Raw genomic sequence first — 14,533 nt, forward strand, 5'->3', positions numbered from 1 at the left:
CATTTTTATGAAAAATAAATACCGTGATACTATCACAAAAATTACGCCAAAGTATACGAAGACACAAAATTGGTGTCATTTTATACTGCCATCATTTCTTTTATTTTTACAGGATTTTTTTTTAATTTACTGAAAGTTGGAATGTTGCAAGGAAAGTGATTTTATGAAAAAACAAGTATGTGTGTGTGTAAAAAATGTTTTTTTGCAATTTTACAAAAATACAACTGTTATTTTACAGCATTGAAGTTTAATACATTTTATTCAGTTCGACATTCCATATTGTAAATCTCAAGTCGACATTTCATATTTACAAAAAAAAAAAAGCACTGAGTGAAAGTTACATCTTTGGCTGCAAGCCCTTCGTTGCGTTGACAACAACAGAACGCACAACGAAACACAACTGGATTCACACTGAGGTCAGCGACACAAAAAACTGCAACAAGGAATTTATGAAAAAAAATGATTTCTTTTTCACATTTTTAATTTGAGTTTAAAATGGGGTGATCTTTCAAATTTAAAAAAAAAATTGGGTACATTTTGTCATCATTGGACAAAATGTCAAAACAAGTACAGATTGATGGAGTCCTCCTAAATGTCTTTAAAATAAGATATGACTCATTATGGTTTGTTTCAAATATTCAAATTTCACCCATGTGGGTGTTTGCAAGTTTTACTTTGTGTATTTGCCATTGTTTCATCATAAGGATATAAAAAAAATCTTCACACCCGTCGTCAAACGGCAGGCTTCTGTCATGAAAAATTAGAACAAGATAAATCCCAACAAAGCTTTCCCCACGATTAATGTGACCTATAAAAATACTATAAATAGTGTATTCATACATTATTCCAAAAGGTGACATAAATAAACAACTGAAATCATGTGTGAACATACAAACTTGTGTCCAGTGGGAGTCAGCACACACCTGCCACCATTTAAAAAGTCTTTGAATAACCCTGATAAAAAAAAAAAAATCTCAGCTGTTGTAGTAGGCTTTTTTTTTTTGCTTTCTTCTGTAAAATGTGACTATAAAAATGTCAGGAAAAGCCTACTAGAACTTTTGAACTTTACTTCGGTTTAAACAAAAGCATTTCAAATGGTAGGATGTGTGTGCTAACTCTTTTAACATGATTTTGGATTTATTGTAAACAAACTCATGTCCCCAGTTAAAAGGGGGTGTGCACACTTGTGCAACTAGGTTTTCTCAGTTGTGTATTTTTGCTTCTCCTCAGTATATATATATATATATATATATATATATTTTTTTTTTTTTTAATTAATGGAGGTGTTGAGGTAATAGGTCGCATTAATGATGGAAAAAGCTTTGTATTTTTCTTCTATTTCACAAAAATATGGTGTTGGAAAAGGGGTGTGTGAACTTTTTATATACATTATTTGACAAATTAAACTGAGATCTGGACCACCGCAGTGATGTCCATTAATACCAAATCTGGCTCGTTGTTTTGTTGCAAATACTTGAAATACTTTTAAGTTTCACCTGTAAGTTTAATAGGGGGTGATTTCCCCCCTCCCATTTTAAAGTAAAAAAAAATTATTTTGTCATCATATACATACTTAATGACAAAATAAATACATATCTGGAAAGGGTTCATCAAAACCTTCAATTTGAACTATGTTGGATGGATTTTTTTTTTTTTTTTTTGTGTGTGCCTGCACGTGCGTTTTGTTGGCTTTTCTTTATCTTGTTACCTCACAGGCCGCGCACGAATCCCGCCTTGCTCCAGCGCCGCTGCCCGTCGGACATTTTCAGGATGAAATTTCCCGTCGATTGCGGATCCAGAGGGTGAGCTCGGACGGGGGGCGGACCCGCAGGAAAGCCGTCGTTTTGAAAATGTATCAAAACTTCAGGGTGCGCTGCCGCTAACCTGCAGCAAAACAATCAAAGGGAGACGTCGCGTGAGATGACAACCACGGAACGGGAAGTGGAACTCTGCAATGCAGGGAAGTTATGATTTATTTATTTTCCAGGACCGGGGTTCAGATCGTCCCAAAAACATGCCACATTCATCGGACACTCTAAATTGCCCATAGGTGTGCTTGCGAGTGCGGCTGTTTGTCTCTACGTGCCCTATGATTGGCTGGCGACCGGTTCAGGGTGTACCCCGCTGATTGTGTTCGGTTTCTGAGCGCCCCCGATTTATGTGGCGACCGATGCGGAAAAGGCCACGCGGAGGTCGCCGCCGTGTCGTAACTGCTGACGCGTTTGTGTGTGTCGTAATCCTTCGGCCACACGACGGAAACATCTGGAACATAACTGAGACTAATTTATCGACATATCGGGCGGTCTTGCAGGTACTGTGCAACAGAAATATTCTAGCATGTAATAACAATGTAAGTAAGCACAATTTTTTTTGGGGGGGGGCTCATTGCTCACCACGCCCCCTTCAATGTTGGTCAAGTAAAACGTTATTGTTTATTCTTTATTCACCTCCAAATTGTCATATTAATACATCGACCCTTGATATTTTCAGACTTCTTGTCTGTTTCTATACATTTATATACAATCATTTTTAAAAATAGATATATTTTAATGTATTAATGTGATCTTTTTACGGATAGAGACTTATTTTACATTTTTCGTATTTTGGAAAAAATTGCATTTTATTGGTTTTATGTATTATTACTCGGTTTTGATATACCTATTGTACATTTTATAAATACTTAATTATATATATATACACACACACAATGGTGTGTCGGTGTATTCATATATATATATATATATATATATATATATATATATATATATATATATAAACCACACACAATTAATGAATTATATAACACGACCAACCAATTAATCTGCCACAAATACATACATACATATATATCTATATATACACACATTATATATACACGTGTGTGTGTGTGTGTGTATATACAGTATATACACACATATGTGTGTGTGCGTATGTGTATATATATATATATATATATATATATATAAACCACACGCAATTAAATGAATTATATAACACAACCAACCAATTAACTTGCCACACATACATATATATGTAGACTTACAGTATATATATGTGTGTGTGTGTGTGTGTATATATATATATATGTACACATACATACATACAGTATGTATACTTATGCATATACACACACAGACATATATATTTACACATATACATATGTGTGGGCGGTTAATTGGAAGGTCGTGTTATATAAATCATTTAATTGCATGTGGTTTGAATATACTTGTTATAATGTCATACTTTGCATTCTTTTTTTTTTTTTTTTTCTTTTTTTAAATACGTTGTGCGATATTGCTAAAGACGGTACCGTCTTTGATCATCCACTGGTCCAGTTCTTCCATCTCCAGCTCCAACACCGAAGGGACATCTTCTTCAAACATGGGCCTGGACACACAAAACAATATTTTAGCTCCCCGAAGAAAGATTCATTTTTAATCTTACAATGGATTTATTTGTGAAAATCGTCAAATGAAATTAAAATATTTATATTTTAATAACATGCAATATATTTTTGCCTTGTACGCACATTGGCACTTTGTCTGCGCTGGAGCCGTCCAGATATGGATCCTCCTTTGCGGAATCTTCAAATAAAAAAAATAATAACAACAATTCAGTGTATTATTGCAAATTTCAGGCCATCTGTACTTGGGGGGCATTTTTCACCTTGAACGGCAGCCTCAATACTGAACCTGCGCTTGAGGAAGAGGGCGAACATGACGACGACGATGACGAAGACCACCACGGCCACGGGGATGAGGATGAAGGTGATCCCCGGACCTTCGCCGCTGTCGGGCATCGACGTCGAGGCCAACCAGTCGGGCTCCTTTGTGGGCCCTTCCCAGGAGAAATAGACAAGAATTACCTTGACCAAAAAATTTGAATAAGACTAACAATAGAGAAAATATATATTTGAAATGTAAATCGAGAAATACACAAAAACATCGCATCCCTTGAAAGTTTAAAAACTACGAATAAAAATACAAAACAAAATAATACAAAGACCTACATATATACAAATAAAATATAAAACATGACATGTAGGTATATACTGTAAAACATCTAAAAATAAAACAAACATCAAAATAAGCATCTTTGTTATAAAAATTTGGTTCTAAATTATTATGATATATAGTTTATTATATGTGACTAATATTAATTATTAATGATGAAACAAGTGGTACCACTAACAATATCCCATGTACTGCATGTGTTGTACCTGAACTGTCCAATCCTGAGCCGAGATCTTCAATTTTGTCATCGGTTGCAACCACTGGAAAAAAAAACATAATTTTTCTTCAAAAAAAGATAAATTCTTTACTTTGAACCAAACATAAATGATGCTTAGCGTAACCTCAAAAGTGAAGTCGTGCAATTTGTGTTCAGAACAAAATATCGTCGAGACATCTGAGGTCCTGAGCTCCAGAGTGTTGTGTACCAGGACTAGTCCCAGTCCACTTGTCTTGGGTCATCATACCTGAGTCCGGGTTGCCCTCCTGGGTGGTTGAGGGTTCTAATGTTGGGGAGGCGACCTTGGGGGATAATGTGGGATCTACAAGCAAAAACAAAAAAACACGTTGTTTTGCAGCCACGAGATTCTAGTTTCACATTCATCCATTTTCTCAGCCGCTCATCCTCACAAGGGTCACAGGGAGTGCTGGAGCCTATCCCAGCTGTCAACGGGCAGGAGGCGGGGTAGTCCCCGAATCAGTTGCCAGCCAATCGCAGGGCACATGGAGACAAACAGCCACACTCACAATGCCCACCTAGGGGTAATTTAGAGTCTCCGATTATTGTTGCGTGTTTTTTGGGATGCGGGAGGAAACCGGAGTACCCGGAGAAAACCCACGCAGGCACGGCGAGGACATGCAAACTTCACACTCGGGACCTCAGGACACTAATTCTGTCTGGCAGACACAGCGCTCATATTTCAAGTCTCCACTCGCGAGTCAAAGCTAAAAATCGGCCAGACGACGGCGTGTATCTCGAAAAACCCGAAAGTCGTTTCAATTGTATCTCAAGGCACCCGTGCACCTGTGTTATACTGCCCCCCAGTGGCCACCGTACACACACCGGAAGGAGCTGCACAAAGCCCATTGAATAAAGCATGAAATCATAATGCAACAAATTGTTTCCTTGTTCACATTTGATTTAAAGGTCAAGTGTTCTGTTCTGTTCTGTGTTCTAAATATTCTGAAATAGATATTGTAATGAAAAATACATATGACATTCATTTCAATGTCCATATGAATAAATAAATCCACGTGCAAATTTTCGGAATTGTCATTCAACATCCAAGTGATCGCCATATTGCCTGCAACGTCTGTCCGTGATGTCACACCGCGACATTCGCCGTTGAAAACACGGAAGCTCTTTTCGAAGATGAGAACATCTCACAATCGAGTGAAGTGACCGGGGCAATATGACCCTAACGTTTCGAGAAATATTTAGATGATATGCGGATCACTTCCAACTGACAAAATGACTCCCAGACAGTATGTATGAGCCAGCCCGACCGAAGCCGTGCTCGGCGCCGACGGGTACATCGACACATTTAGCACCCCTGACTTATGTGCGCGGATCTTTAGTTACATTCTGAGAGGATTACACCCCCACCCCAAAACTTTTTTTTTTTTTTAGTAGCTGGATACACACCTCGCTGTCATTTGGAACCCCACCAAGCTCTCGTCCTTTGCACCCGTGCAATCCATTTTTCACGACGAACCGGGTCTTTTAGAAAAGCATGAAGAGCGAATCCATCCGCCCGAGTTTTCGAGCACTATCCGGCAATACAACGAGTCGGCATTTTGGCTAACACAAAGGAGCAACGAGCTACCTTCCAGCAACTAAAACTAGTAGAACCACACGAGACCGCCTGAGTGGGCGTCTGCTACTAATGTCACTTCCTCCTTCTTGTCGAAAAAAAATCCCTCGAAAGGATTTACATGGCGAGAGTTACAAAAAGCCGTATACGTCAAAATCATGTTTTGTGGTGAAAAAAAACGGATGGGTCCATTCCGGCTGCCTTTTTTTCCATTAATAACATACTAAAAAAAAAAAAAATCATACATTTCATGACAGTGGCTCTTTAATTTACTGTATGCTTATTTAATGACAATACAATGCTTGTTTTTCTCGTTGAAAATAGGCATTTTTTGTTGGTGTTTTTTGGGGGATCTGGAAGTGACTAATGACATTTCCATTAATTTTAATAAGGATGAATGAATTTGAGATATGTTTTGAGTTACAAGTGTGGTGTCTGACCAACTTAAAACTTGTAAGTCAAGTCTATCGTCTCCAGTCTATGTTTCGTTAGTCATCCCTTTCAACTACTTCCTGTTAATGCGTCACATCTTAGCACGATAGAGTATATAACAATGTTAATACATCATTATTTACGTCATGAAGTTTGACCTGGGATTTCCGTGTCCCCCGCGGCTTGTTCTTGGTCCGCAGTCACTTCCTCCACCGTTTCGATTCCTTCCTGGTTCGCATCATCTTGGCTTGACACTAAAAATAATGAACACTTGTGTGACTTTAATAAATCATACAGATGACAAAAATCACACGCAGAGTTCAGAAGCCTAAAAAAAAAAAAAAAGACATATTACTACATAATTACATAGTTATTACCCTTGCCACCTACGGTATTGGCGATAGCGGCCCTGTATTATCGCAGTACTTGGAAGACAACATACAGGAAGTTACCACTTCCTGTTTAGCACTTGCCACAAAAATCAAAAGTGTCGCAAAGGCCCAAGTAGAGATTTTGTCACCGCGATGAACAATTTGTTCCATTCAGGCTTTATCAAATATCACGAAAATGTTGCAATTTAGGGGAATAATTACAGGGTGGTTCTATTCTGACTATGGAAGTATTAGAAGCACCAAGATTGAGAATAGACATGCACAAAGTGTACCTGAAATGTATTCAAGGAGTCGGCATTAGACCAGAAATGTGCGAATCTGCAAACACGGGGGAGGGCGGGGAGGGAAAAAAAAAAAAAAAGTCCAGAGTCCTTACCGTTTCCGGTCCAGGTGCCCGTGAGGATCCACAACAGGAGCAGGAAGAGTCGGGCATTCCCGCGGGGGCCTCTCATGCTGCTCGAAGAAGGCCGAGGGGCGGACATGTTGCCATCCTGTTGTGTTGTGTCGTGTGTCAGAGCATCGCAACTTCCTGACAGTCTGACTTAGGTGGATGGGAGAGGAAGAAGAAGAAGAAGAAGAAGAACGGGCACGCCCACCCAGACCAGTCATTCGGGTGTGACGCAACTTTTTTTTTTTTTTTTTTTTCTTTCTGGAACTTGTCGCCACAAGTTTGCCGCCGCACACTCGCATTCCGGCTGCAGGCGACGTGCACGAGTGTCAAACCATTTCTGTGAACTTAACTGGTCGCCCGGGCTCTTCCTGTACCTGCGTGTTGAAAGTTCAGGATGAGAAAAATACACTTCAGAGACCTTTTGAATTGAATTGTTGCAAGGCGCAATTCGAAGGGCTCATTTCAACAAGCTCCATAAACCAATGAAAATATTCAAAGTTACTGGGAAGAAATAATTGGCCAATGAAAATACAGTTTAAAAGTCAAATAGAAAAATCTCAGCTACTACCAGTCAGACGAGGCTGGCTTCGTACCAGAATTCCAGAATCCGACAATTTCTTGCTAGCCGCAATTCGCACGGATCAATAAGCCAATGAAAACATTCAGAATTCACCAGTCTCGATTAAATATGCCCCATAAACCGATAAAAAAAGACTCAGGGTGCTTGTCGCTAAGCAGAATTCCCATTGCTCAAATGAGACAATCCGTCGAAAATATTTTGGTATCATTTAGTCGGCAGAAGGAATAAGCAAATGAAAATATGAGGAGAAAACAGGAAGACTTTATATTAAATATATGCAGTGAAGAAAATAAGTATTTGAACCCCCTGCTATATTCCAAGTTCTCCGACTTTGAAATCATGGAGGGGGTCACAAAAAATTTTCATTGTAGGTGCGTGTCCACTGTGAGACAGATAATCTCAAGAGAAAAATCCAGAAATCACAATGTATGATTTTTTTAACGATTTATTTGTGTTATACAGCTACAAATAAGTATTTGAACACCTGTCTATCAGCTAGAATTCTGACCCTCAAAGACCCATTACTCCGCCTTTAAAAGTCCACCTCCAGTCCATGTATTATCCTGAATCAGATGCATAAAGACACCTGTCCACCCCATACAAGCAGTAAGACTCAAACTTGTAACATGGCAGAGACCAAAGAGCTGTCCAAAGACACCAGAGACAAAATTGTACAACTCCACACGGCTGGAAAGGGTTACGGAGAAATTGCCGAGCAGCTTGGTGGAAAAAAGGTCCACTGTTGGAGCGATCGTTAGAAAATGGAAGAAGCTAAACATGACGGTCATGCAAGATATCACCTCGTGGGGTCTCAATGATCTTTAGAAAGGTGAGAAATCAGCCCAGAACTACACGACAGGACTTGGTCAATGACCTGAAAACAGCTGGGACCACTGTTTCCATGGTGACTGTTGGGAATACACTAAGACGTAATCGTTTGGAAGGTTCCCCTGGTTAATCCAGCACATGTCGAGGCCCGTTTCAAGTTTGCCAATGACCATTTGGATAATACGGAGGAGTCATGGGAGAAAGTTTTGTGGTCAGATGAGACCAAAATGGAACTTTTTGGTCATAATTCCACTAACCGTGGTTGGAGGAGGACAAATGATGAGTTCCATCCCAAGAACACCGTCCCTACTGCGAAGCATGGGGGTGGTAGCATCATGCTTTGGGGGTGTTTTTTCTGCACATGGGACAGGACGACCGCACTGTATTAAGGAGAGGATGGCCACGGCCACGTATTGTGAGAATTTGGGGAACAACCTTTTTCCCTCAAGATGGGTCGTGGCTGGGTCTTTCAACATGATAATGACCCGAAGCACAAAGCCAGGAAAACCAAGGAGTGGCTCCTTAAGAAGCACATCAAGGTTCTGGCGTGGCCTAGCCAGTCTCCAGACCTAAACCCAATAGAAAATCTTTGGAGGGAGCGACAGCCCATTAACCTGTCTGATCTAGAGAAGATCTGTGTGGAGGGGTGGGCCAAAATCCCTCCTGCAGTGTGTGCAAACCTGGTGAACAACTACAGGAAACGTTTGACCTCTGTAATTGCAAACAAAGGCTACTGTACCAAATATTAACATTGGTTTTCTCAGGTGTTCGAATACTTATTTGCAGCTGCATCGCACAAATAAATCGTTAAAATAAAATCATACATTGTGATTTCTGGATTTTTCTTTTCAGATGATCTCTCTCACAGCGGACATGCACCTACGATGAAAATTTCAGACCCCCTTCATGATTTCTAAGTGGGAGGACTTGCAGTACAGCAGAGTGTACAAATACTTCTTTTCTTCACTGTAACAACCAGTACTTAGGATGGGCTACATACCTGACCACTTGTTGGGAGGGGGAATTCACAGGGGGCAATCCTTTGCGCTCCAAAAAGCAACGAAAATATTTGGGCTGCCGGCTGGAAGGAAGAATTCACATGATTTATTTATAGCTTCCATTATTTCTGATATCAAACAAATTCTTTTGAAAACACGTAGTGGAGAAAAAGAAAACCAGCAGCGTGTGCTACAGCTGGTGGGGCACTGCCCCTCGTGCAGATTCAGGTTGGGCGACTTTCCCAATAAAACAAAATAGTACATTTTATGAAGTACACTGAAGCATAGTTGACATTCCCGTTCATAAATACTGTAGATACTTTTAATGCAGGTGAATTAAATTGCCACACTTTATGGATTGTAATAATACCTTAGCTTTTTATTAGTTGGAGGTTGAAATAAGGAGACGATCTTGAATAAAATCTGTCACGGTATCACAGCTGTTTATGCTGGCTGTGTTACAATCATGACGAGGTCATTCCGCAAAAATGTGATGCATAATTCTCAGAAGAAACTCAACTACAAGGAGGATTTAGAAATATGGACGTCAGCTCTTAAGAAGAACAACAAAAAGATGCTTCCAAAGTAATGACACATGTAATCCAAATCATTTATGGTTTAAAAATACGTGTAGCTATTAGAATATATGCTAGAATATCTGCAGTATTGTTTAAATTAAGTTTAGAATTGGTGGAATGAACTATAATTTTGACATTTGGTTTCTTTTTTTCTTTAAATATACTGGTTTTGGTACTGCACTTTTACACGTTTGATGTTTCAAATACATACAGTTCAAAACATGACTACTTCAGATATTTTGTTCCTGATTATTTAATCGTGTCATCATTTTTGAGTAACGTTTTATCTCATTTAAACGTGTTAGCACCGACATACGTCACTTCCAGTCAAAGCAACTTCCGTTTTTCATTGGCTTGTTTTACGCTTGTCCATATTTCTCATTGAAATATTTAGGACGAATTGACATTTTCAGTTTCAAATTTTGAAAGTTTTAACTTTTACTTCTGCTAAGTTTAAGTTCGTGATGGACGACGGACAAATTTAGGTTACAGTTAGTGAGGATGGATAGTCAGAGCAAACTTTATGTAATCTTTTTGTAATCTACGCACAGACAAATGTTTCTGTTATTCTAAATAATAAATAAATTTACAGCACTTTATGCACTTCTTACTTTACTTAGTTCTACTTATCATGTACACTAAGATAATTTTTTATATATATGTATGTTGCGCCACATATCGCGATTTCCGTCGCCTGTATGCTAAACACAAATAAAAACTGCATTTGAACTGCTATGAATTGTTTTTAAGGGTATAGTGTACTAAAAATTATCCAGTCTTTCCTTCACTTTTTACCCAAGTTGCGCCACATGTAACATTTATCTTACCTGCTCTTTGAAAAATACTTTAAAAAAATTACATCCTAATGCAGTATCTCGTTTTTACAGTCATAATTGGCCTCTCTAGAGGAAAGGGAAAAAAAAATCCATCTTATTTTTTTTTTTTACCCGGAGCCTTTTTACAGACGGAATTTAACACGGTCCGCTTCCGGTGGAGCTGTCAACAAAACAGGCCACGAGTTTCCAAAGCAGACCTCATGGTAAGCCTGAGCCTTTGCGTTAAGAACGAAAGAAAACGGTCACAGTTTTGCTATGTAATGTACGACTTTCCGTCGTATTATAGCATTGTATTTTTTTTCCTCAGCCGAAGACACAGATGAAGAGGAAAGCCCCGGATAAGGTTGTGCATCCGTACAGCCGGAAAGCAGCCTACATGGCCCGGGAGGAAATCCGACTCCAAAAGAAAGAACGGTCGGTTTAGTTTACGATAGTTCCGATGTATGCCGTACTTTCTGGTTTTGATTCGATTATTTTAAATTTATGGCTGACAAGTGTGTTTTATGAAATATTTACTCGATTTGTAACTTAACTGCGTTCCGTACAAATTCGCCGCCGCAGGAACGGAATAATGTCGTAAAGTGAGGACCCCCTGACTCGTATGTATTTTGTTTCTGCAGACATAAACTTGACAAAGCTGCACGCCTCAACAACATTGGTAAGATGCCCATTTATTGATTTTTAATCGTTATTTTAATGTTCAATTCAGGGTAACACTTTCCATACACAGGCGAAAAGCTGTTATGGTTTCAGAGCCAGTTGGACCCAGAAAAGACAGCATTCTGCAAAAAGGATGCTTGTGACATCATTGAAAGGTGGGCAGACACTTGAATATGATCTTATTTGATTCATATCTTATACTATAAAAAAATGGTACCTTGATTTACCACTTTCATTTATTTAGAGACTGGCTCACAGCTCAAAACATAAAACATCAAAGCACAGAATGCAACTGAGCTGGAGTAATTAGTCGTTTTATTAAGAACTAAGAATATGCTTTTGTAAATATTGTCAAACTGTCAGTCTGCATCTATTATCCGTTACTTCAAGGGTTATAACACACTTAATTATATATATATATATGTATATGTATATTCACCTATGCTCAGCACTCTTGTTACTCCTTGGTAACACAAAAATGCTTGTAATATCTCAACTCTATCATTTATGATATATGACAATTTGAAATTTTGGTACATTTTTTTTTTTACAAGAATCATGGAAATTGACACTCCAGATATGGCTTTGTGGGCCACTTAAAATCATGTGGCGGGCCAGATCTGGCCCCCGGGCCTTGAGTTTGAGCACTAGCTTGTAACTCTTGTCATTTCTGTTGCACCTCAAGACACCCCCAAAAATGTAGCTTGAAAAAAACTCAAGTTACGTCATTCGAAAGTGATGGTACCACTGAATGTTTGTGTGTGTTGTAGGTACCTGCAGCGGTTTGACGACGAGCTGGAGCAGATCGAGATGATGAACGGCATCAAGGGGCGTCAGGGGCGCCTCCACGGCTCCAGGGAGGATTTCATCAAGCAGACCATAGAGCGCGAGCGGGCGCTCTACCACGGTGCCGGGTTTGGTGCGTGCTCGCTAATTTACTGTATGTCCATACACATTTGTGATCATAAATATTGAAATAAATGAGCTTCTTGTCGTCACAGAGATTCCAGACTTCATCAATGCAAAACATCTGAAAACGTTCAGGTGAGAGAGTCTCTCGAGGGAGGGACATGATTAAATGCGGCCGCGCGCGGTAACACTAGCGCCGCTGCGCATGCTAACGCTAGCGCCACGCTACCAGGGCCGGTTAACATCACTGAGACAGCAGTAACACTCTAGTGCAGCGCTAACAGGACCTGACCGGTAAAAGTCACTTCCTCGGCACATAATCCACCAGTCTCTCGCTTACCTTTTTCACCCTTGTCCCCCCTTCCGGCTGTTAGAAAAAATGCAGAAATTAGCCGCATAAACCGCAGGGTTGAAAGCGTGGGGGGGGGGGGGGGGGGGGGGGGAGTCGCGGCTTGTAGGCCGGAAATTATGGTAGTACATTTTTTTTGGGTTGCTTACCAAAAGTCTACATCTATCAAAACCTCAATAGAGGAGCTGTTAATTGATACTAATAAAGTATTGCATTCATGATCCCTAGCTGCAGTTCAATTAGAGATGAATAAATATGCAACGTTCCTGGCTCAAGTTGAGAAAAAGGACGACCATTATGATCATTTAATCAAGCAATTTCCGTGAATTATTAACACGTATTTTATTGTTCTTCAACATTTTCTTGATCTTAAAACATCGACTCCCCTTCAAAAATGCATTTGCCGATGTCATCAGCTCCGAAAAGCCAAAAACAAGGCGTGACGCTCATTTAAGATCGAGCACAGAAAGACAGGTGGCGACATGATTTTAAAACCAATACTTGGTTCAGACTCTGATGATCAATAAACGGTTCTTGCGTCTTCTCAGATGATGAAAAGACGATGAGCCGCTGTCAATCAACAATCTCTTTATTCAGACAGCTGTGACCACGGCCAAAAAAAAAAAAAAAAAAATTAAACTAATTGTCCTTTTAACTGACTTAATAAAGAGAATACATTCATATAAAAAATGGCCAAGGTAGATCTTCAAAGTAAATATTAAATCAGTAAAGCAATCTTTCTCTACTGCAGGGAATGGACGGGCGATCTGAAGAAACTTCCCAACATTAAACTGAGAAAGGTTTCCAGCATGGGCGCGGAAGTCAACGAGAAAGAGAAGAACGACGACCAACGGGAAGAAAAGTTGGACGATGATAAAGTTGAGGAGGAGTCGGACAAAATTACTCCGATGTCCGATTCCAACTAAGACACGTAATATTGTCTTTCGGGAGCCTTGTCAAAGACTTTTTAACCGCAAACAACAAGCTTGCTACACTTTGTTTATTGCACAAACAAAAGTGTTGTAGCTCAGCAAAATATATTTTTATCCAAAGACAAGAAAAAGTGGAGTCATTATGGTTTTTGTGGGATCTCTTGGAGAAAAGTGAACACGTAAGTTAAAGTAAATAACTTCTTTTTCTTTTTAGACAGTGAACGATACGGTGGCCTGGAAGTGATTTAGTAATGGATAAGTTTCCAATTACACCATCTTGTGTGTCATAAATGTCAGAGAACACAGGTGAGAGGTGAAGCGAAGTTTTTTTTTTTTTTTTTTTCTATCGTTAATTTATCCGATTGGTCTAAGGGAAACCTGGGACTGTGGTGACGTCATTGGAAACCTATCCATAAATTGTCATTTTTTTTTTGTCTCCTGAAATGTTTCACAATTTGTGATGTTGCAGGCCACCATAGAAAGACTTCAATCTGACCTTGAAAATTTCATACATCACCCCAAAAATCATTTCTTAAAGCTTTAAAAGGAAAAACAAAGAATGTTTACTCGGGAGAGCCGATTGTCGAAGTGGTCAAAAAATAAGTGACTGAGCCCCTTTTTTAAAAATTCTGGAGAATATCAATAAATTTGAATATACAAGAAAATGTCATTTATTTCAATAGATCCATTGAAAAACTAAAACTAACTATTTAGAATGCTCCTTCCAACCCAATTTCAATCATTTTCTAATTTAAAATCATGAATCAAAAAGTTTCAATTGTTTCTATTCAAATTTCTGAAGGTGAATTATTATTTTTTTGGAC

The 14,533-nt window shown here is 39.1% G+C and overlaps 2 protein-coding genes across 2 annotated transcripts; one reads left to right on the plus strand and one right to left on the minus strand.

The window, feature by feature from the left end:
• Positions 1–240: 240 nt before the first annotated feature.
• tmem154 (transmembrane protein 154) lies at positions 241–10,955 on the minus strand. Its single transcript, XM_061830198.1, has 10 exons — positions 10,851–10,955; positions 9,448–9,528; positions 7,025–7,413; positions 6,415–6,510; positions 4,478–4,552; positions 4,220–4,273; positions 3,667–3,837; positions 3,530–3,584; positions 3,311–3,387; positions 241–1,884 (listed from the first exon to the last, which is right to left on the minus strand). The coding sequence occupies exons 3-10, from the start codon at positions 7,128–7,130 to the stop codon at positions 1,880–1,882; spliced, it is 639 nt and encodes a 212-aa protein (XP_061686182.1). The 5' UTR covers positions 7,131–7,413; positions 9,448–9,528; positions 10,851–10,955; the 3' UTR covers positions 241–1,879.
• Positions 10,510–14,340, plus strand: tma16 (translation machinery associated 16 homolog). Its single transcript, XM_061830197.1, has 8 exons — positions 10,510–10,548; positions 10,988–11,062; positions 11,167–11,273; positions 11,480–11,517; positions 11,590–11,674; positions 12,290–12,438; positions 12,521–12,563; positions 13,529–14,340. The coding sequence occupies exons 1-8, from the start codon at positions 10,525–10,527 to the stop codon at positions 13,701–13,703; spliced, it is 696 nt and encodes a 231-aa protein (XP_061686181.1). The 5' UTR covers positions 10,510–10,524; the 3' UTR covers positions 13,704–14,340.
• Positions 14,341–14,533: the final 193 nt, after the last annotated feature.

The sequence above is a fragment of the Syngnathoides biaculeatus genome, chromosome 9, assembly GCF_019802595.1.
Source record: "Syngnathoides biaculeatus isolate LvHL_M chromosome 9, ASM1980259v1, whole genome shotgun sequence".
NCBI lineage: Eukaryota > Metazoa > Chordata > Actinopteri > Syngnathiformes > Syngnathidae > Syngnathoides > Syngnathoides biaculeatus.

What these genes read in the sequence shown, in the direction of transcription:
- tma16 (XM_061830197.1), top strand. Translation starts at nt 10,525, where the DNA reads ATGGATAGTCAGAGCAAACTTTAT. An exon ending in GCTTGTGACATCATTGAAAG is followed by an intron (nt 11,675 to 12,289) that starts GTGGGCAGACAC and finishes TGTGTGTTGTAG; the next exon opens with GTACCTGCAGCGGTTTGACG. An exon ending in CTACCACGGTGCCGGGTTTG is followed by an intron (nt 12,439 to 12,520) that starts GTGCGTGCTCGC and finishes TTGTCGTCACAG; the next exon opens with AGATTCCAGACTTCATCAAT.
- tmem154 (XM_061830198.1), bottom strand. Translation starts at nt 7,130, where the DNA reads ATGTCCGCCCCTCGGCCTTCTTCGAGCAGCATGAGAGGCCCCCGCGGG. An exon ending in CTCAGGATTGGACAGTTCAG is followed by an intron (nt 3,838 to 4,219) that starts GTACAACACATG and finishes TCTCCTGGGAAG; the next exon opens with GGCCCACAAAGGAGCCCGAC. An exon ending in TATTGAGGCTGCCGTTCAAG is followed by an intron (nt 3,585 to 3,666) that starts GTGAAAAATGCC and finishes TTTTATTTGAAG; the next exon opens with ATTCCGCAAAGGAGGATCCA.